General features: G+C 63.1%; 1 protein-coding gene across 1 annotated transcript in view; it reads left to right on the top strand.

Annotated features, from left to right (window-relative positions):
* Nucleotides 1-20,856, top strand: part of LOC130585770 (filamin-C-like) — a 31,684-nt gene extending 10,828 nt beyond the window's left edge. Inside the window, exons 9-43 of the mRNA XM_057386391.1 lie at nt 77-190; nt 370-513; nt 821-944; nt 1,416-1,576; nt 1,719-1,809; nt 2,019-2,188; nt 2,892-3,009; nt 3,591-3,853; nt 4,194-4,791; nt 5,672-5,845; nt 6,359-6,521; nt 7,176-7,336; nt 8,004-8,171; nt 8,679-8,802; nt 8,891-9,047; nt 9,169-9,358; nt 9,879-9,902; nt 10,000-10,247; nt 10,914-11,001; nt 11,075-11,215; nt 11,401-11,529; nt 11,655-11,828; nt 12,430-12,591; nt 12,894-13,097; nt 13,765-13,917; nt 14,018-14,140; nt 14,920-15,180; nt 16,498-16,767; nt 17,186-17,323; nt 17,708-17,823; nt 18,403-18,532; nt 18,975-19,151; nt 19,410-19,628; nt 20,119-20,328; nt 20,618-20,856. Coding sequence (XP_057242374.1) covers nt 77-190; nt 370-513; nt 821-944; nt 1,416-1,576; nt 1,719-1,809; nt 2,019-2,188; nt 2,892-3,009; nt 3,591-3,853; nt 4,194-4,791; nt 5,672-5,845; nt 6,359-6,521; nt 7,176-7,336; nt 8,004-8,171; nt 8,679-8,802; nt 8,891-9,047; nt 9,169-9,358; nt 9,879-9,902; nt 10,000-10,247; nt 10,914-11,001; nt 11,075-11,215; nt 11,401-11,529; nt 11,655-11,828; nt 12,430-12,591; nt 12,894-13,097; nt 13,765-13,917; nt 14,018-14,140; nt 14,920-15,180; nt 16,498-16,767; nt 17,186-17,323; nt 17,708-17,823; nt 18,403-18,532; nt 18,975-19,151; nt 19,410-19,628; nt 20,119-20,328; nt 20,618-20,805 — 6,075 coding nt within the window. The 3' untranslated portion in view covers nt 20,806-20,856. The remainder of the gene's footprint in view (nt 1-76; nt 191-369; nt 514-820; nt 945-1,415; nt 1,577-1,718; nt 1,810-2,018; nt 2,189-2,891; nt 3,010-3,590; nt 3,854-4,193; nt 4,792-5,671; nt 5,846-6,358; nt 6,522-7,175; nt 7,337-8,003; nt 8,172-8,678; nt 8,803-8,890; nt 9,048-9,168; nt 9,359-9,878; nt 9,903-9,999; nt 10,248-10,913; nt 11,002-11,074; nt 11,216-11,400; nt 11,530-11,654; nt 11,829-12,429; nt 12,592-12,893; nt 13,098-13,764; nt 13,918-14,017; nt 14,141-14,919; nt 15,181-16,497; nt 16,768-17,185; nt 17,324-17,707; nt 17,824-18,402; nt 18,533-18,974; nt 19,152-19,409; nt 19,629-20,118; nt 20,329-20,617) is intronic.
* Nucleotides 20,857-21,266: the final 410 nt, after the last annotated feature.

Below are 21,266 nucleotides of genomic sequence, written 5' to 3'. Positions count from 1 at the left end.
CTAACCCCAGCACCCCACTGCATCCTCCTAACCCCACTGCACCCCACTGCGTCCTCCTAACCCCACCTCTCCACAGGTGAAGGCCTTCGGGCCGGGCTTGGAGCCCACTGGCTGCATTGTGGAGCGCCCGGCCGAGTTCACCATCGATGCCCGTGGTGCCGGCAAGGGGCCCCTCAAGCTCTATGCACAGGTGGGARCTTGTGGGAGCTGTTGGGTGGTGCTGGGTGCTCTTGAGTGACATTGGGTGGTGTCGAGTACCTTTGAGTACTGTTGAACGCTATTGGGTTCCATTTAGTGTTATTGGGCACCACTGGGTGCTATTGGCCAACACTGAGTGCCATTGGGTGTCACTGGGTGCCANGGTCACAGGACGCCGAGGGCTTCCCCATCGACATCAAGGTGAAGGACAATGGTGATGGCACCTTCAGCTGCGTCTATGTCCCCACCAAGGCCATGAAGCACACGGTCATCGTCACCTGGGGAGGCGTCAACACCACGAACAGCCCCTTCCGTGTGGGTGTCCTAGGGGGCCCGTGGGATTCTGGGGTGGCTGYGGGGGTGTAGGGAGGGGTGCTAGTCATGGAGAGCATTGAGGTGTCAGATGTGGGGCACGGGGATCATATGGGGATGGGGGCCAGGGTGGGGCTGGGATCTGTGGGGTGATGTGGATGGAGATAGGGGTCCCAGGGGGTGTTGGATGTGGGGATGGGGTCCCAGACGTACAGGGTGCTGGGGAGGGGTTGGGGGTCCCAGGCCCAAGGGATGCCAGGGAAGGAGGGGTCCATGCCCTCACCCCAGAGGTGACACTGTGGGCCCACAGGTGAGCGTGGGCGAGGGCAGCCACCCCAGCAAGGTGAAGGTGCACGGGCCAGGCGTGGAGAAGACGGGGCTGAAGGCCAACGAGCCCACCTACTTCACCGTGGACTGCAGCGAGGCTGGACAGGGTGGGTGCCATGGTGGGGGACACCCTGGGAGCTCCTCTGTGGGCATGAGGCCTGTGTTCCTGGGCCAGCACCCCGCTCCCACACCCCTGGTGCTGGACATTCCCACTGGTCCTCTCCGCTAGTCCTGGACCATTCCCACCGGTCCTCTCCGCTAGTCCTGGACCATTCCCACCGGTCCTGCTCCGTAATCCCTGGATCAGGGGTCCTTTGTTCAGAGCCTGTCAGTTCTGGTTCTGGTCCTGCATCCCTGGTCCTGCATCCCTAATCTTGCATCCCTGCTCCTGGTCCAATGTCCCTGTTCCTGGTCCAGGAGTCTGGTCCTGCATCCCTGGTCCATTATCTCTGGTCCTGGTGCATCAGCCCTGATCCTGTCCATCCCCAGTCCTAACCCAGCCTCCTGCTCATGTTCCTGGTTCCACCCCTCAGTGTTCTCCTGGGGACTGGGTGCCAATGACCCCACCACCCCCACAGGTGACGTCAGCATTGGCATCAAGTGCGCCCCAGGAGTGGTGGGGCCGCTCGAGGCTGACATTGACTTCGACATCATCAAGAATGACAACGACACCTTCACGGTCAAGTACACAGCGCCAGGCGCGGGGCTCTACACCATCATGGTGCTCTTTGCCAACCAGGTGAGGGTTCTGGGACTGCCCCACATCCCCGAGGCTCCATGCCCCACTCTCTGGGGTGCCCCCAGCCCCCRGGGGCCAGGTGGGGCTGGGACTTTGACCCCGTGGTGCCCCCATGTCACTGTGCCCCGGTCTCCGTCCCCAGGAGATCCCCTCCAGCCCCTTCCGCATCAAAGTAGACCCATCCCACGATGCCACCAAGGTCAAAGCCGAGGGACCTGGGCTCAGCCGGACGGGTGAGAGCCTGTGGGCAATGAGGTGGGGAGGGGGGACATGGGGTGGGGGTGATGGGTGCTGTGAGGCCAATACTGTGGGTCCCACAGGGCTGACAGTGGGATGCAGTGGGGGAGGTGGGGACCCCACCCACTTCTGGGTGCTGTGGGGCAAGGACTGTGTGTCCTGTGGGTGCTGTGGGTCCTGCTAGTGACTTGACAATGTGGTGCAGGGGTAGAGGTGGGGACCCCCACCCACTTCCGTGTGCAGACGCGGGGGGCGGGGAAGGCCCCCCTGGACGTGCGGTTTGTGGGGACGGGGCCTGGCCCAGCTGTCGCYGACTTCGAGGTCATTGACAATCACGACTACTCCTACACCGTCAAGTACACCCCGCTGCAGCAGGTGGGTGCTGGGGGCACCCTCTCCCGGAAAGAGGGCACCCTTACCCATGTGGGGACCCCTGAACCCCTAAGGACCCCCACCATCAAACAGACCCCACCACAGTCTGTGGGTGCCTGGGCACAACCTGGGGGACATGGGGGACACCCTGACCCATTGGAACACCCCACGGAGGCACCTCAACCTGCCTGGGCRTCCAAACCCATAGGGTCAGCCATGGGGGGATCCCCAACATGTAGGGACGCCCCAGCCCGTGAGTAAGCCAGGAGGGGCCCCTCATTAACACCCCATTCCCTGGACTGCCCCAAGGCCATACTCCCCATACAGCACAGTGTGTAGGGGCACCCCCAGGAGCACCTSCTCCACACAGGCACCCCCATGAGCACCCCAGCTCCTGGGCTCCCACCCAACACCCCCCTGTCCCCATGGACACCCCACTTCTCTGGGGACCCCCTGGAGCATCTGCAGCCCCACATGCATACCTGTCAACCCAGGGCACTGCTAGATGCACAGGTTCCTCCCATCCCTGCGACTTYACCCTCCACAGCACCCATGGGTGACCCCCAGCCTCCCCCAGCCTCATGGCTGCATGTCCCCTGGGACCCCCTTGGAACCCCCCAGCACTGTCCCATGGCTGTCTGCCCTCTGCCCTCTGCCCCTGGCAGGGTGCTTGGGGGTGCACCCTGAAATGGAGTTGTTCCTGCAGGGCCCCCTGTCTGTGGTGGTCACCTATGGGGGGGACCCCATCCCCAAGAGCCCCTTCCCCGTCACTGTGGCCCCTCCCCTGCAGCTGGGCAAGGTCAAGGTGCAGGGGCTCAACAGCAGTGAGTGTGGGCACTGGGGAATGGGGGGGCACCAAGGGGGGAGCACCCTGCGTGTGGGGTACAGTGTGGGGTGGGCCCTGGCGGGGACACTTGCACGTTGGGAGCACCCTGGGGGAAGAGACCCTGGAGGGGGCACTTGGGTGAGGGGATCAGCCGGGGGGGGCACCCTGAATGTAGGGGCACACTTGGGAAGGGCACCCTTGGGTGTGGGGTTCAGCATGGGGTGAGAGCACATGAGGGCACAGACATTCGGTGYAGGGGTATCTGGGTGGGGGATACACAACCTGGTTATGGGGTGGGTTTAGGGGGCCCCAAGGGTGGGTTGGGGACCATCCTAGTAGGAGAGATTGGGACCACCTGTGCGTGGGGGCAACCAGGATATGGGGGACASACATGGGTGGGGGCCTGGTGGGAGACAGTACCCCAGATATGGGGGACACCCTTGGGTGGAGGAGACACACCCTGGGACAGACACACACCTGTTCCTCAGATCTGGGGGACACATCAGGGTGTGGCGTTCCCCATGCGTCTGGGGACACCCAGGGTGTGGGGTGCCCCTCTGACCCTCCATTTCCCTGCAGAGGCGGAGGTGGGGCAGGTGCAGGAGTTCCAGGTGGAGGCACAGGGTGCAGGAGGCCAGGGGCACCTGGAGGTGAAGGTGACGGGCCCATCGCGGCGCCCCGTGCCCTGCACAGTGGGGCCTGCGCCCCCCGGGAGCCCCCACCCCGTCACCTTCACACCCGCCGAGGAGGGGCCCCACCGTGTCGAGGTCACCTACGATGGGCACCCCGTTCCGGGCAGCCCCTTCCCCGTGGAGGCTCTGCTGCCCCCTGACCCCTCCAAGGTGAGCGTGGCACACGCATGTGTGACAGGGGTGCGTGTCCCAACCCCTGCGTGTCCCGCTGCCCTCCCGCCCTCCACCTGCTGCTCACAAGCCCCCYGTGTCCCTGTGCCCTGTGACTCCTGCATGTCCCCCTGACCCCCCCGTGTCCCTGTGCCCTGTGACTCCTGCATGTCCCCCTGACCCCCCCGTGTCCCTGTGCCCTGTGACTCCTGCATGTCCCCCTGACCCCCCCGTGTCCCTGTGCCCTGTGACTCCTGCATGTCCCCCTGACCCCCCCGTGTCCCTGTGCCCYGTGACTCCTGCATGTCCCCCTGACCCCCCCGTGTCCCTGTGCCTGCAGGTGGTGGCCTCGGGGCCGGGGCTGAAGGGCGGCCGCGTTGGGGTGCCGGCACCCTTCTCCATTGCCACGCAGGGTGCGGGCAGTGGGGGGCTGGGGCTGACGGTGGAGGGGCCCTGTGAGGCCAAGATCGAGTGCCAGGACAACGGGGACGGCTCCTGCGCCGTGTCCTACCTGCCCACGGCACCCGGAGAGTACCACATCAACATCCTCTTCGCCGGGCGCCACATCCCGGGCAGCCCCTTCACGGCCGCGGTCACGGCTCCTTTCGACCCGGCCAAAGTGACGGCGTCGGGGCCGGGGCTGGAGCGCGGCCGTGCKGGCGAGGCGGCCGTTTTCTCCGTGGACTGCTCGCAGGCCGGTGAGGCCGAGCTCACCATCGAGATCCGCTCCGAGGCCGGCGCCAAGGCCGAGGTGCTGGTGCAGAACAACCGTGACGGTACCTACGCCATCACCTACACCCCGGCCTGTGCCGGCGCCTACACCATCACCATCAACTACGGCGGCCTCCCGGTCCCCAACTGCCCCGTGCGCGTCACTGTTGACCCCGCTGTTGACACCAGCAGCGTCAAGGTCTACGGCAAAGGCGTGGAGCCGCGAGGTGAGGGAGCGGCCAGGCGGGGGCTGCTTGCCGGGGCATCTCCCTCCCGTGGGTGGTCATCTCCCTCCCGTGGGTGGGCATCTCCTTCCCTTGGGTGGGCATCTCCCTCCCGTGGGTGGGCATCTCCTTCCCTTGGGTGGGCATCTCCCTCCCTTGGGTGGGCATCTTCCTCCCTTGGGTGGTCATCTCCCTCCCTTGGGTGGGCATCTCCCTCCCGTGGGTGGGCATCTCCTTCCTTTGGGTGGGCATCTCCCTCCCGTGGGTGGGCATCTCCCTCCCGTGGGTGGGCATCTCCTTCCCTTGGGTGGGCATCTCCTTCTCCCCAAGGGCATCCCATCCCTGTGGGCATCTCTTCGTTCTGGGTACCCCCATGGACACCATCACAGGCATCTCCCCGCCCTGAGTATCCCTATGGCACCCTGTCCCTGAGGGTACACCCCTCTGTGGACATCCCCACTCATGGGCATTCCAGCMCCATGGGCAAGACCCTCCCCACTGGCAGCCCATGGACAGCCCTTCTCATGTGGGGGGTCTTCTGGGSACCCTGTGGATATCTCTCCATGGGCACTTCCCCCTTGCATGGACAACCCCATGGCCATGGACACTTCCATGGTCACCAACATCTCCCCACGGGGACCCCCTCTAATGTGTTCCCCTTGCCCCCGCCACTACTCAGGGGTCCCCGTGGTTTTCCTCCCATTCACACCTCTCATGGGGGGAAGTTCTGGGGGTGCAGGGGGCTTGGGATGGGAACCCAAGGGTGTGCCWGCTTCCCCTTGAATGCCCTGTGCATGCCAAGGGAGCCGTGGGCTGTCAGGAGGTGCTCTAAGGGACCTCCAGGTGAGCTCTGGGCCCCCCTTGACCCCCCTATACCCCTCAGGGGTGCTGCGGGAGGTGGGCACGGAGTTCACGGTGGATGCGCGGGCACTGGCTCCCACCGGAGGGCCCCACGTCCGAGCACGGGTGCTGAACCCCTCGGGGACCCCCATCGACACCTTCGTCACTGACCTCGGCGATGGCACCTACCGTGTGGAGTACACCCCCTTCGATGAGGGTGAGGAGCCCCAACACTCCTGGGGACCCTCAGACCCCTTTGGAGAACATAGGCACCCCCAGGGGACTCCCAAACCCCTAAGGACCCCCACGCCCCTGGGGAACCCCAACACACCCTGGAAACCTCCAGGAACCGTGAGATCCCCCAGGGGCCCTGCTCCCACACTGGACCCCAAGACCATCCCCCKGGAGCTCCAAGTCCTGGCCAGGCGTCCTCCATTCCTCATGAGGGATTCCCAGAGAGGGAACTTTCCATACCATGTCTAGGTGGGGACCCCCTTCAGCTGCCCCTGGATGTCCAGAACCAGTRACCCCCAAGCCCTTTGAAACAGCCCCAAATCCCAACCAGGAAGTCCCAGCCTCCCCCCAAAACATCATGTAGGGATCCCCAAAGCCCCCAAGACCTTCCAAACCCCACCCAAGGACCCTCAAATTCCCTGAGAACACCCACCTTCCCTCCAGAGAGCCTTTGTGCCCCCTCCATGGGCAGTGTGTGATGGCGTCCCTGTTGCAGGGCTGCACCTGGTGGAGGTGACATATGACGACGTGGCAGTCCCCAAGAGCCCGTTCCGTGTGGGGGTGGCTGAGGGCTGTGATCCCACACGTGTTCGGGCGCATGGCCCTGGCCTGGAGGGTGGCCTGGTGGGCACAGCCAACCACTTCACTGTGGAGACCAGGTGGGCACTGACCCCCTACCCCAACCCAGCCCTGCTCCCCAAAGCCCCCCAACCCCTGCCTTCCAAATCCCTTGCTCTAGCTCTATTCCACGCCCACTGATCACCCCATGTTGTCTGTGCTGGGGGGTTTGGGGTGGGCATGGCCACCCATTTCAGCATGGAGATGAGATGGGTACCAGCCTAGAGTCCCTCCGCTCCCATCCTGCCCCCGCCCCACACCCACAGATTCCCCCCACCAGAGGTGTCACCTCCATCCCCACCCACCAAGCCACCATCTCCATCCCCTGCATGGAAGTGGCACCACTGTCCTCTTGCACCTGTGCCCTTCATGTGCATGTGCCACTTRTATCCCATGTCACCAACCGCCACCTCCATCCTGTGCCACCACTCTGGCATCTCCATGTTCTGCCACAGAGGCCCCATGTCCTTCCTCTTGCATCCTCTACCCCCTGTATCCCTTCCCACCCCCTCCGTCCCACRTCACGTCAGATGGAGGAATCTCCATCCCCTGCCATGAAAGTGGCATCTCCATCCCATGTCACCAGCTGGCACCTCCCTCCCCTTCCCAAGGAGGTGGCACCTCCATCTCCCCACTACGGCTGTTGTTTCCCCATGGTGCCCGTGTCACCCGTCTGAGTGGTGGCATATCCCCAGGGGTGCGGGCACCGGGGGGCTGGGCCTGGCCATTGAGGGTCCCTCAGAGGCGAAGATGTCCTGCAAGGACAACAAGGACGGGAGCTGCGCAGTGGAGTACGTCCCCTTCACGCCTGGCGACTACGATGTCAACATCACCTTCGGCGGCCACCCCATCCCCGGTGCGGGGGGACACGGGGACAAGGGGTGGGGGGAGAGGTGCCCTGGTTCTTATCTGTTGGTCACAGGGCTTCACTGTGGTGATGCCACCCTTAGTGGCCCCAAGGACAAGCTGTCCCCTGCCTGTGCCATCCCTATGGCCATAACTTTGGTATCCCATGGCCACATTGACCCATGTGAAGCCTTTGTCCAAACTGTGTCCATGGCCATGGTGTCCTTGTTCACATGGTGACTTCATGGATGTGTTGACCCCATGATCATAGTGACCCCACACTGTTGCTCATGTCCCTGTTGAGCCCTTCCCCATGCTGACCCCTTGGCCATGCAGTCATTGGGCCCATGCTGACCCCATGGTCATGTTGTCCTCATGGTCACGTTGTGCCTGTGCCCATTTTGAACCCACAGCTATGTTGACCATATGGATGTGTTGACCCCATAGCCACATTGACCCCGTGAGCACACTGGCCCTTGAACGATGGACATGCCAACTCTATGGCTACGCTGTCGCTGTGCCCACGTTGACCTCATGGCCATGTTGAATGTATCCCCACACTGACCCCATTCCTACATTGACCCCACACTCACATTGTCAGTGGCCACACTGCCCCYATTCCCACCCTACCCTGCCCCGTGCTGCCTCCCCACGCACTGATCCCCTTCTCCACACAGGGAGCCCGTTCCGGGTGCGAGTGCGAGACGCTGTGGATGCCTCMAAGGTGACGTGCTCAGGGCCAGGGCTGGGCCCCAGTGTCCGTGCACGGGTGCCCCAGAGCTTCACTGTGGACGTCAGTGCCGCGGGTCGCGCAGCCCTTGAGGTGACGCTGCTGGGGCCCACTGGTACGTGGGGACACGGGGSGCAGGGGGGCCCTTGTCTTGTGGGGTGTCCTGACCTGGGAGGTGTCCTGCCTCGTGAATGTCCTTCTCCRTAGGGTGTCCTGCCCCTTGGATCCCATGGTCCATAGAGAGTCCTGCCCCTTGGGATGTCCTGCCTCTTTAGTTCTGCTGCCATGCCACCCATGCGTTGTCCAACACCATGGATGTCATGCTCCATAGGGTATCCGGCCTCATGGTGTCCCCAGTTATATAGGGTGTCCTACATATGGATGTCCTGCTCCATATATATCCATAGGGTGTCCTGCCCCATGGAYGCCCTTCTTCGTAGGGTGTCCCACTCCATGGAGTGCCCTCCCCATGGATACTCAGATCCATAGGGTGTCCTGCCTCATGGAGTTCCCAGCCCTGGAAGTCGTTGCCTACATGCTGCTCTATACCCTCCATGTCCCCCTGTCCCACACGTCCCCCTGCCTCACACGTCCCCATCCCACATGTTCCACTGTCCCACAGGGCTGCCGGAGCCAGTGGAGATCCGAGACAATGGTGACGGCACCCACAAGGTCACCTACACCCCGGCCACCGATGGACCCTACACCGTGGCTGTCAAGTATGGGGGGCAGGAGGTGCCGCGCAGGTGAGACCCCAGCTAGGGTGGGCAGAGTGGGGACATAGGATCCTCACACAGCCTGGCGATCCCAGCACTGACTGCCTGCTTCCCCCAGCCCCTTCAAGGTGACAGCGCTGCCCGCCCATGATGCCAGCAAGGTGCGGGCCAGTGGCCCCGGGCTGAGTGCAGGAGGGATCCCTGCCAGCCTCCCCGTGGAATTCACCATTGACGCCCATGACGCTGGCGAGGGACTGCTCACGGTGCAGATCCTGGTCAGTGCAAGGGGGAGTCGTGGGGTGCTGAGCCCCGCGTGGTGCCCTTTCCCTCACATCYTGGGCTGCTGAGCCCCACAGGGTGCCCCAGCACAGGGCACTGACGGGGGTTTGCCTGCAGGACCCCGAGGGGCAGCCCAAGAAGGCATCAATCCGGGACAACGGGGACGGCACCTACACAGTGTCCTACGTGCCCGATGTGCCGGGGCGCTACACCAGCACTGTCAAGTACGGGGGGGATGAGATCCCTGCGTCGCCCTTCCGTGTGCTCGCCGTGCCCGCTGGCGATGCCAGCAAGTGCCTTGTCACAGGTGGGACTGCCCCACAGTGTCCTTATGCTGACCCGTGTCATCCCCTTGCTGGCCCATGGCATCCCCTTGCTGACCCACAGCATCCCCTCACTGCCCCGCGGTGTCCCCTCGCTGTCCCACCGCACCCCTCTCTGCCCCACGGCATCCCCTCCTGCCCCACGGCATCCCCTCCTGCCCCACAGCATCCACATGCTGACCCACAGTGTCCCCTTGCTGACCCACAGTGTCCCCTTGCTGTCCCACAGTGTCCCCTTGCTGTCCCACATCACCCACCCCAGACACCCCTGCCTTCACCCCCGCCACCCCATGGCTGCCCCCCAGCACACCCACCTGCCCCACTGCTGCCCCCAGCACCCCTCCCACCGCCCCCAGACCTGCCCCACGGCGCAGTGGGGATGAGCGGGTGTCCCCAGGACAGGATGTGCCGGCCCCCCCGGATCTCCCCGGCCCCCTCGGCCCCCCCGGCCCCCCAACCAGCCCCCCAACCCCTTCTCACCGCTCTCCCTGGTCTCTCTTGCAGTATCCATTGGGGGCCATGGACTGGGTAAGTGGTGCCAGGCGGGCAGTTGGGGGGCCGGGAGGAGACAGTTGGGGATAGGTTTGGAGTCCCCCTATGGCCCTGACCGCACCCTCCCCTGCAGGTGCCTGCCTGGGTCCCACGATCCAAATCGGGGAGGAGACGGTGATCACGGTGGATGCAAAGGCAGCGGGACAGGGCAAGGTCACCTGCAAGGTGTCAACACCTGATGGCGCCGAGCTGGACGTGGATGTGGTGGAAAACCACGACGGCACTTTTGACATCTTCTACACTGCACCTGAGCCCGGCAAATAYGTCATCACCATCCGCTTTGGCGGGGAGCACGTGCCTAACAGCCCCTTCCATGTCATGGTGGGTGGGGCACAGGGGGACACTGAGTCTGGGGGGTTGTGATGAGCACCATGGGTCAGAGTTTGGGACATCATAGTGTGGGCAGCATGTAATCGGGACACCATGGTGGGTGCAATGGGGCAGAGAGCTGGGACCATGATGGGCACTGTGAGATCCTGGTGGGTTCTGGGGGGCAGAGGTGAGACCATGGGATTGGGAAGCTGTGGTAGATCTGAGGGACAGAGAGTCGAGGGCACGATGGGCACCATGGGACATATTTTGAATGTCACCCCAGGGTGACACCATGRGGTAGGGCAACCATGGTGGGCTTGTAACATCATGGTAGGCACCAACAGACCGAGGACTGGGGCCATGGTGGACACCACAGGACAGAGAGTTGATGAGTCAGTCAGCGTGGAATTGCAAGAGCTCAATGGGCGCTGTAGGGTTGGGTGACCATGAYGGAAGTTACAGAATTGGGGAACCGTGGTGGGCACTGTCAGGACGATGGTGGCCATCGTGAAGCTGAGAGAGTTGGGAGATCACGGTAGGCACTGCGGGGCCAGGGTCATGGTGTTGGGGGCTGGGCTCATGGTGGATGCCATGGGGTTTGGAGCTCATGAGGGTCATAGCAGGGCTGGGAGCCCACCACAGGATTCTCACCCTCTCTCTCTGCCCCATGATCAGGCCACRGAGGAGCCCCCAGCCACGGCCGAGAACCTGCGGCCCTTTAACCTGGTCATCCCCTTCACGGTGCAGAAGGGTGAGATCACAGGTATGGTGCAGGGCTGTGGGGACAGGGGCACTCATCCCCCTTTTGGTGCCCCCGMTGACACAGCTCCCCCCAGGTGAGGTGCGGATGCCCTCAGGGAAGACAGCGCGGCCCAGCATCACCGATAACAAGGATGGGACGGTGACAGTGCACTATGCCCCCTCCGAGAAGGGGCTGCATGAGATGGACATTCGCTATGATGGCAACCACATCCCYGGTGAGCACTGGGGGGCACTGGGAGCCACTGGGAGATGGCTGAGGAAGATTAATACCACTGGCTGGACTCCTGTGTGTCAGGCACCCACCATGGTGTGCAATGTCCATGTGGTGTGTGTCTGTGGGGTCCATGGTTGGTCACCCTTGGACTCTGTGGTCCCTGACCATTGTCCCCTGTGTCCCCAGGGAGTCCTCTCCAGTTCTACGTGGATGCCATCAATCCACGCCATGTCAGTGCCTATGGGCCCGGGCTGAGCCATGGGATGGTCAACAAGCCGTGCACATTCACCATTGTAACCAAGGATGCTGGCGAGGGTGAGTGATGGCCGAGGGAGCTGGGAGGTCATGGGGACCCCCAGTGCCACCAGGAGAGGCTGGAGACCCCCAGTGCCTCCTGATGCCCCTTGTCCAGTGCCTTCTGACACTCCATGTGCCTTCAGGTGGGCTGTCGCTAGCAGTTGAAGGTCCCTCCAAGGCGGAGATCACCTGCCAGGACAACAAGGACGGGACATGCACCGTGTCCTACCTGCCCACAGCCCCTGGTGACTACAGCATCATTGTGCGCTTTGAYGACAAACACATCCCGGGCAGCCCCTTCACTGCCAAGATCACCGGTGAGACAGGCTGGGGGCACAGTGGGGTCTGGGGCAGTTCTGGGGACTCCTGGGGCTTCCACCTGGCCATGGTGGCACCTGGGTGGCCATGGAGACACCCACAGAGTCATGGCCACAAGGGAACCTGCGTGGCTGTGGGGGCACCTGTAGGACCATGGGGGCACCTGTGGTCATGGAGAGCATGGCATGGTCATGGGGCTGTGGGGTAATTAMCTTTGGGGTAATGGGCACAATTGTCCCATGGCCAATTGGGACAGCTTTGGTGTCTCTTACCCATTCCTGGCAACCAGGATTCCCCCTCACATCACCCAGGGGAAACTGTGAAGCCTTTCAGACCCCAACCCATGGCCATGGGGACACCATGGAGCTTTGAGGACCCCAATGCAGGGCCATGTAGACCTTGTGAGCACCCTATCCCCTTGAGGGATGGCCTTGAGGATCCTATTCACACATCTTTGGGCAACCCCTGATTCTGGGGACCCTCTCCATATGGCCATTGAGACCTTGTAGGGCTTTAGGGATATCATTCCATCACCATTKGGACCCTATCCATTCTGTCCTCCACCTTGGGTTGATGTCACTGCTGATGGCGTCTCTGTAGGGGATGACTCCATGCGCACGTCCCAGCTCAATGTGGGCACCTCGACTGATGTGTCACTGAAGATCGCAGAGACGGACCTGAGCCTATTGGCGGCTACCATCCGCGCGCCCTCAGGCAACGAGGAGCCATGCCTGCTCAAGCGGCTGCCCAACCGCCACATCGGTGCGCAGGGACACAGGGACACCGYGGGGACATGGGGACATGCAGATGTGGGCACAGGAGAACTGGGACATGGGCACATGAGAGGAGGACGTGGGACCTGGGGACCTGTTGGGACAGGGAACCGTGGGACTATGGGGTCACAGGGATGGGTGGCCTTGTGGCATTGGGTCAGCAGGGGGTTGGTGTGGGTTGGTGGTCAGGGGACTTGGATGGTGACCAAGTGGCGGTGGCTAGGGGATGAAGATGATACATGGGTGGTGGCCAAGGCTGGTGGTGGTGTGTGACTGCTGTGTCTCCCCCAGGCATCTCATTCACACCCAAGGAAGTGGGCGAGCACGTGGTGAGCGTGCGCAAGAGTGGGCAGCATGTCACCAACAGCCCCTTCAAGATCCTGGTGGGACAGTCAGAGATTGGTGATGCTGGCCGGGTCAAGGTGTGGGGCCAGGGGCTGCTGGAGGGCCGCACCTTCGAGGTGGCCGAGTTCATAGTGGACACACGCAGTGCTGGTGAGGCCATGGTGGGGGATGGCCTGGGGAGGTGGTAGCCGTGGCYAAGGGCAGGGTGGGCTGATGGCCATGACCACGTGTCGGTTGTGGCACCCCAAGGATGAGGCGGTGGCCATGTTTATGGCTGTGGTGTGCCATGGCCATACACAATTGTGGCCAAGGCTATATGTGGCCAGGAAGGGATGGTGGCTAGAGTCATGGCCGAGGCCACGGTCACTGTGGCTGGGGTTGCATGGTGGCTGTGGTGGTGCTATGGCCATAGCCAGGATGATTTGAGGGCCATGGCCACGCCACTGCTGAGGCCACTAGAGGATGAGGTGTTGGTTATGGTGTGACCTTCATCTGAATTGGATGGTGACCATGGTGGTGGCATGTCCAATGCCCAMGTGAAGAGGTGGCTAAGGCTATGCCATGGCAATGGCCAACACAGGATGGGGTGGTGGCCATGGTTATGGCCATGGTATGACCGTGGCCAGAATAGAGTGGTGGCCGTGGCCATGGTGCAGCCAAGAGGATGATGCTGTGGTGACCATGGCCATGGTCAGGGTGGGACCTGGGATTGGGTGGTGGCCATGGCCAATGTAGGCTGGTGGCCCTGGTATGACAATGGCCAGGACAGGGACAGCCTCCACGGGACACCTCTGAGCATGTCCCCATGGYTACCCAGGTTATGGCGGGCTGGGCCTGTCCATTGAGGGCCCCAGCAAGGTGGACATTAACTGCGAGGACATGGAGGATGGCACCTGCAAGGTCACCTACTGCCCCACTGAGCCCGGCAACTACATCATCAACATCAAATTTGCTGACAAACATGTGCCAGGTGGGGCTGGGGGAAGCATGGGGGGACAAAGGGTTGTGGTGGGGAGGGGTGCTAGGACCCCCAGCAGGTGACAGGTGCCTGAGGTGACTGTCTCCCACAGGGAGCCCCTTCACGGTGAAGGTGACGGGCGAGGGGCGGATAAAGGAGAGCATCACGCGGCGGCGGCAGGCGCCCTCCATCGCCACTGTTGGCAGCACCTGTGACCTCAACCTCAAGATCCCAGGTAGGGTTGGCCTTCCTCGTCCTCCTCCTGCTCCTGCTCCTCCTCTTTCTTCTCCTCTTTTCCTCCTCTTCTTCTTCCCTCTCTCCTCCTCCATCTTTCATCCTCCATCGTCCTTCTCTTCATTCTCCTCTCTTCCTCCTCTTCTTCCTTGTCCTCTGTCCTTATCCTCTTCCTCCTCCTGCTCTGCGGGCCATGGGGATGGAGATGCGTCTCAACCACTCCAGTTCTGATTTCTCCCTCCTTCCTTCTCTCCCCTCTGTGCATCTGTGTCCATGTCTGTGTCCCTCTGTGCGTCTGCATTTGTGTCCATGCATCCCTCTGTGCATGCCACCATGCATGCCACCACCCACTGATACCTCCATCCACACCTCTGTCCACGTGTCCATTCACACCCCTGTCCACATGTCCATCCCTGGCATCATCCACCCTTGGCTCCATTCATCCCTGTAACAATCCCTACATCCATCCATGTGTCAACCCCTCCCTGCGCCATCCTCTCCTTCCAACCCTGTGACCATCCCTGTCTCCACCCATCATGATTGCATCATCCCTGTGTCCATCCTTGTCTCCATCCCTCTGTGTCTCTGCCCATCATGTCTCCTCCCATAACTACATCCATCCCTCTGTCCATTCACCCCCMTGTCCATCCACGTCCCTCTGTGTCCCCATCACCCCTCGGTGCACCTTTCTGTTCCGCCACCTGTGCCCACATCCCGTTGTCCCCACGTGTCCCCATGTGTGTCCACTGTCCCTCTGTGTCCCCGCGGGGTGTTCCTCAGGGAACTGGTTCCAGATGGTGTCGGCGCAGGAGCGGCTGACGCGCACGTTCACACGCAGCAGCCACACGTACACGCGCACGGAGCGCACTGAGATCAGCAAGACGCGCGGCGGGGAGACCACGCGCGAGGTGCACGTGGAGGAATCGACCCGCGTGGGCGGCGCCTTCCCCCGTGCACCCCCGGAGCCCTTCGGTGCCTTYGGGGCCTTCGGGCCCCGCGAGGGCATCGGCGCCTTCGCAGCCCCTGYGCGCGCACACGAGGGTGCGTCCTGCACCGGGGGTCGTAGGGGAGGGTGTGCGTGCGGCTGTGCAGCAAAGTGGGGTTGCACGAGAGCTGGGTGTGCGTGAGGGGCAAGTGCACCTGAGGGCTGGGTGTGCAGGGCTCCGTGCTTGCGTGACGGGTGGCTGCACTTGCACGTGGGGACTGTTTGCACCGGGGCYGCATGTGCTGGGGCAGGGCACTGGGCTTGCATGAGGGCTGGGTGTGCATGAGGGGCGTGTGAGTGCAGGGAAGTGTGTTTGCACAAGGACTGGGGGTGTGTGGGCAGGGCACTATGCTGGCACAAGGGCYGGGTTTGCAGGGACGTGGGCTTGCCTGAGAACTGGGCACACTTGCCATGGAAATGCCCTTGGACAGGGCTGTGTGTGCTCACACAGGGACACGCCTGGGACACGCTCCCTGGCACATGCACGGGGGCTGCTGCACTGMTGGGGCAGTGCCCTCACACAGGGATGTATGTGGAGGTGGGGGGCAATGCTGGCTCTTTGCACAAGCAGGTGCACGTCTGCTTACCGGGTGTGTGTGCTCACGGTGGGTGCACATCCTCCCAGAGGGCTGTGTGTGCCCTTGGCTTCAGTGTGCAGTCTCAGCAGGGTGTATGCATGTGTGCGCCTGTGTGTGCACACGTGTGTGTGAATGCATGTGCGTGCTGACAAGTGCATGGCGGGCACGCTCACAGGGGAGGGTGCACCCGGTGGSGGGGTGCACATGGGCTCTAGTGACAGGGTGTCTTGGTGGTGGGGTGACAGTGGTGCCAGTGTGCCAGGGAGCCCTCGGGACCGTGGTGAGAAGGTGGTGGGGCAATGGGGTGCCCCAGTCCCCTGGTATCAGAGTGACAGCAGGCTGGGGTGACAGATGCAGGGGTGCTGTGGTCCAGGGTGATGGCTTGATGGGGTGACAGGGTACCGTGGTGCCAGGRTGACAGGGTGCCTCAGTGACAGGTGCTGGGGTACCTTAGTGACACAGTAATAAGCAAATGGGGTCCTGAGGGGCTGGGGTGCCCTGGTGCTGAGGTACCAGGGTTACAGGATGACCAAACAATGAGGTGACAAGGTACCCCGGTGAAAGGGTGACAGTGTGCCCTGTAGTGATGGGGTGCTGAGGAGCTGTAGTGGCGCAGTGGTGGGGTGACAATGGGGTGATGTTGGGGTGTCCAGATGCCTGCAGGGTGACATGGTGTGTRCCTGCAGGTGAGGTGATGGTGCAGGAGCTGGGATGCCATAGTGACATGGCATTGGGGTGACACCGGGGTGCCGACGGGGTGTYGAGTTCCCATGGTGATGTGGTGTGTGCCTGCAGGCGAGGCATCAGCGCAGGAGCTGTCGGCGCAGGTGCTGAGYCCATCGGGGCAGCGGCGCGAGGCCGAGGTGGTGCCGGGGGGCGCAGGGGTGTACAGCGTGCGCTTCGTGCCCCAGGAGACTGGTGCCCACACGGTCAGCGTAAAGTTCCGGGGGCAGCACGTGCCCGGGAGCCCTTTCCAGTTCACCGTGGGGCCCCTGGGCGAGGGCGGTGCCCACAAGGTGCGCGCAGGGGGCACTGGCCTGCAGCGCGCTGTGGCTGGCACACCAGGTACGGGGGGTCTGCCAGTGTGGGGGGTGATGGGGGCCTGGGGGGATCTGGGGGGATGTGGGGGTGTGGGTGTGATGGGGATGTGGGGGCAATGAGGATGGGATGTGTGGGGGCAATGATGGGGATGTGTGGGGCTCTGGAGTGCTTTTGGGGGGTGTGGGTGGCAATGGGGGCATAGGTGCTGTGTGTGGGGGGTGTTGGTGAAATTCAGGTGCTCTGGATGCTGGCATGGGGGATTTGGGTACAGTCGGGTGTGAGGGCAATGGGGAGGGAGTGTTACGGGTGGTCTGGGTGCCATGAGTGGGACGTGGATGCTRTGGGGGGGTGTGGGTGCCATGGGAGGTGGAGGCAGGTCTGTGCTGGGTGTTGTCGTCCTGGGGTGCTGTTGAGAGCCAGGATGACCCTGCTGCCCCCCCAGCTGAGTTCAGCATCTGGACACGTGAGGCGGGCGCGGGGGGACTCTCCATCGCTGTCGAGGGGCCCAGCAAGGCCGAGATCTCCTTTGAGGACCGCAAGGATGGCTCCTGCGGCGTCTCCTATCTGGTGCAGGAGCCAGGTGAGAGGGGGCTGCACCCCAACACTCCCAGCACTCCCAATCCCCCCAACCACCCCTAATGTCCCCGAGAGTGCTCAGCTGGGGCTGGGACCATAGGACCCTCATGCGAGGAGGGACCCACACGCAAAGGTATGCCCAATTAATGGTGTCCCCATGGGAGAGTGTCCCCACAGGGTGGGGCATCTCTCTGCATAGGTGTCCCCAAGTAAGAGTGTCCCCATGCGTGGTGTCTCTCTGCATAGGTGTCCCCAAGTAAGAGTGTCCCCATGAGTGGTGTCTCTCTGCACAGGTGTTCCCATGCGAGGGTGTCCCCATGTGAGTGTTCCCAGGGGAAAGTGTCCCCCGTGTGGGAGGACTCCACCTGACTGTCCCCATGTTCCTCAGGTGACTATGAGGTGTCCATCAAGTTCAATGAGGAGCACATCCCTGACAGCCCCTTTGTTGTCCCCGTCGCCTCCCACTCCGATGATGCCCGACGCCTYACTGTCACCAGCCTGCAGGTACTGGGGACACCCCCTGTGACACCTGGGGCACCACAGATGCCTCCTGCTTCCCCAGGTCACTCCTGGGCCATTCCGAGCCTCTGTTGCACTCTTGGGGCTACCACTACGGGGCACTGGGTCCCCTATGGCACCTTTGGGGCCCCTCTGGGGCCACCTCTCTCTGCCTCATGTCACCTTCAGGCCACCTTTATACCCCTCCGTGCCAGGCTTAGGACCCTCTCTGGTGCCCGTCTCTGTCCCCTGTATCACATTGCACCCSTGTGTCACCTTTGGGACCACTGTGTTGCCCCTTTGTCACCCTGGGTTCCCCTGAAGCCACCTCCCTCTCCTGCATGTCACYATTGGCACCCTTCCTGGTGCCTCCCCTGTGTCCCTTGCATTAATCCTGGCCCACTTTGCACCCGTGTCACCCTTGGGCCCCATGGTGTCCCCCCTGCCCCACTGTTGCCCCAACCCTCCCATGTCCTCTACCCGCCCACCCCATGTCCCCCCATTCCCTGGGGTGAACCAGCTGGCATCATTCGTGGTGTTCCCCTGTTCCCCCACGTCCCTAATGCCACCACGTTGTCCCCTCAGGAGACAGTGGCAGTGAACCAGCCAGCGTCCTTTGCAGTGCAGCTGAACGGGGCGCGCGGGGTCATCGACGCCAAAGTGCACACGCCTGCGGGGGTGGTAGAGGAGTGCTACGTGTCGGAGCTGGACAGTGGTGAGGGGACATGGGGACACCGCACCGACACTGGGACACCGGCTCCACGGATGTGGGGTTGTGGGCACAGGACACGGGTCATAGGGACATATGGGGACATAGGGCTTGAGAATGTGGAGACATGGGGTCGGGTGACAGAGTGGCACAGAGACGGGGACACAGGACATGGTGACATAATGGCATCCTCCAGACCGCTACACACTAGGGTTCTTGAGCAGCAGTGGGGACACAGGGATGTGGGGACAGAGTACGTGGGGACACAAGCCMCAGGGATATGGTGACATGTTCGTGTCTCCCCGACTGGTATGCAATGGGGTTCCAGCTGTGCAAGAACAGGGGTGTGGGGCATGGGGTTGTGGGAACATGGGGGTGCGGGGACATGGGAGCACAGGACACAGGGACTTGGGGACACGAGGACATGGTGACATGTTGTGTCCCCCAGACCGGTACGCGTTGGGGTTCCTGCCACGTGAGAACGGAGTCCACTCCATCGACCTGCGCTTCAATGGGCGCCATGTGCCCGGGAGCCCCTTCAACATCCGCGTGGGCGAGCAGAGCCAGGCCGGGGACCCCGGGCTTGTCACCGCCTTTGGGCCGGGCCTCGAGGGTGGCCGCACAGGTGACGCTGCTGTGGAGACGGGGACAGGGACAGGGCTGTGGGAGGGGGGTGGGGATGGAGACACAACTGCGATGGTGGCAGCAAAGACATGGTCATGAAATGGTGATGGGGACAGGGCCATGATGGAGATGGGACCACGGTGGTGGCAGTGGGGATGTGGCCATGGGAKTTGCCATGATGGGAACGGGACCATGGCTGGTGACCACAATGGTGCCCTGGTGTCCCCGCCACRATGCCATCTCCATGTCCGTGTCCCAGGGGTGCCTTCAGAGTTCCTGGTGCAGACGGCCAATGCAGGRGCAGGGGCACTGGCCGTCACCATCGACGGCCCCTCCAAGGTGGAGCTGGACTGTACCGAGGTCCCTGAGGGCCACCGCGTCACCTACACCCCGATGGCCCCTGGCAACTACCTCATCTCCATCAAGTATGGGGGCCCTCACCACATCGTGGGGAGTCCCTTCAAGGCCAAGGTCACTGGTATGAATGGGGGGGRAAATGGGGATGCAAAGGGGACATGSGGACAGGGAGGARCATGGGAACTAGGGGGAACATGGGAAGTGGGGGGGATGTGGTGATACCAGGGCCCCCAACACATCATGGGCAGCCCCTTCAAGGCCAAGGTCACTGGTACAGATGGTGTGGGGGTAGACATGGAGACTGGGGGCATGGATGAGAGAGCTTGGGGAAGAGGACATGGGAGTCCCCAGTGTGGGGTGGCAAGGGGTCAGTGTTGGGCATTATGGAGGGTTGCAGGGGGGCCACCCTGGAGGACCCCCAGCATGACATGAAGGGGGGGACGTTTCTAGGGGATCCTGGGARTGACATGGTGTAGGAGCCCCAGGGTGACATGATGGGGGCCCTGGAGGGAAGCGGGGTTGTCCCTGAAAGATATCCTCATAGCCCCTAGCAGGGTGTGATGGGGTGTCCCCAGGGYGGGGGCTGATGGTGTCCCCCCTGTACTCCCCAGGCCCACGGCTGTCGGGGGGGCACAGCCTGCACGAGACCTCRACAGTGCTGGTGGAGCCGGTGGTGAGGGGGGCGTCGCGGGGCCCCCCTGCCTTTGGGGGGGTCACCAAGGCCCCGTCAGATGCGGGGCAGGTGGTGGCCCGGGGGCCAGGGTTGGCGACCGCCCGCCTGGGCCACAAGAACCACTTCACCGTGGACTGCAGCAAAGCCGGTGAGGGGCACGGGGGTCCTGGGGGTTGGGGTGCTCCTGGGGAGGGGCGATGGTGTTGGAAGGGCAGATGGGGGCTCAGCAGGGGAGTCCTGTGAGGGCTTGGAGGGGAGGTGGTGGGTCTGTGGTGTGTTCAAGGGATTCTGGGGGGTCTTAAGAAGGGATGGGGTGGATTAAAGGAGGGGCCTGGGGGTCCCGGGAKGGGATGGGGTGGGGTGGGTGAGCGGGGGAGTCTGGGGGGGCCTGGGATGGGTCTGAAGCTCAGGATTCACCCTGGCCCTGTTCCCCCCAGGCACAAACATGCTGCTGGTGGGGGTGCATGGCCCCAAGGCCCCGTGCGAGGAGGTACACGTGAAACACGAGGGCAACCGCGTGTACACGGTGACCTACAGCGTGCGAGAGCGCGGCGAGTACGTGCTGCTGCTGCGCTGGGGCGACCGCGACGTCCCGGGGAGCCCCTTCCGTGTCACCGCGGCCTGAGACCCCCCCGAGATCTCAGGGGGTCCCAGGCCTGTCAATAAAGCACTGCGAGAGCAAGACTGGTCCGAGTGATTGCAGGACTCAACACGGAGCAGGGCTGGGAGGGTGACAGAGTCCCGGGGCTCTGGGGAAGGACGCCAGGTCTGAGGGGGTCCTGGGCAGGACACCAGAATCCTGGCATGTCCGAAACAGCACACAAGGGTTTGGGGCCGGTCCTGGGCGTCTGGGGCAGGATGATGGGGCCCGGGAGGGTCCGGAGCAGGACATCGTGGTCCGGGGGAAGGCGGGGAGGGAGATTCCGGGGGCTCCAGGATGGGATTATGAGGTTCTGGAGTGAGATAGTGGGCTCTGGAACAGGACACTGGAGGTGCCTTGGGAGGGTCTGGGGCAGAATGACCGAGTCCTGAGGGGGTGGAATCCTACGGGGATTGCACGGCAGAACCGCGTTAGCCTGGCAGGCC

Source organism: Malurus melanocephalus, unplaced genomic scaffold, assembly GCF_030028575.1.
Source record: "Malurus melanocephalus ecotype Western Australia unplaced genomic scaffold, MMel_1.1 scaffold_961, whole genome shotgun sequence".
NCBI lineage: Eukaryota > Metazoa > Chordata > Aves > Passeriformes > Maluridae > Malurus > Malurus melanocephalus.
This window is presented reverse-complemented; position numbering and strand designations above follow the sequence as displayed.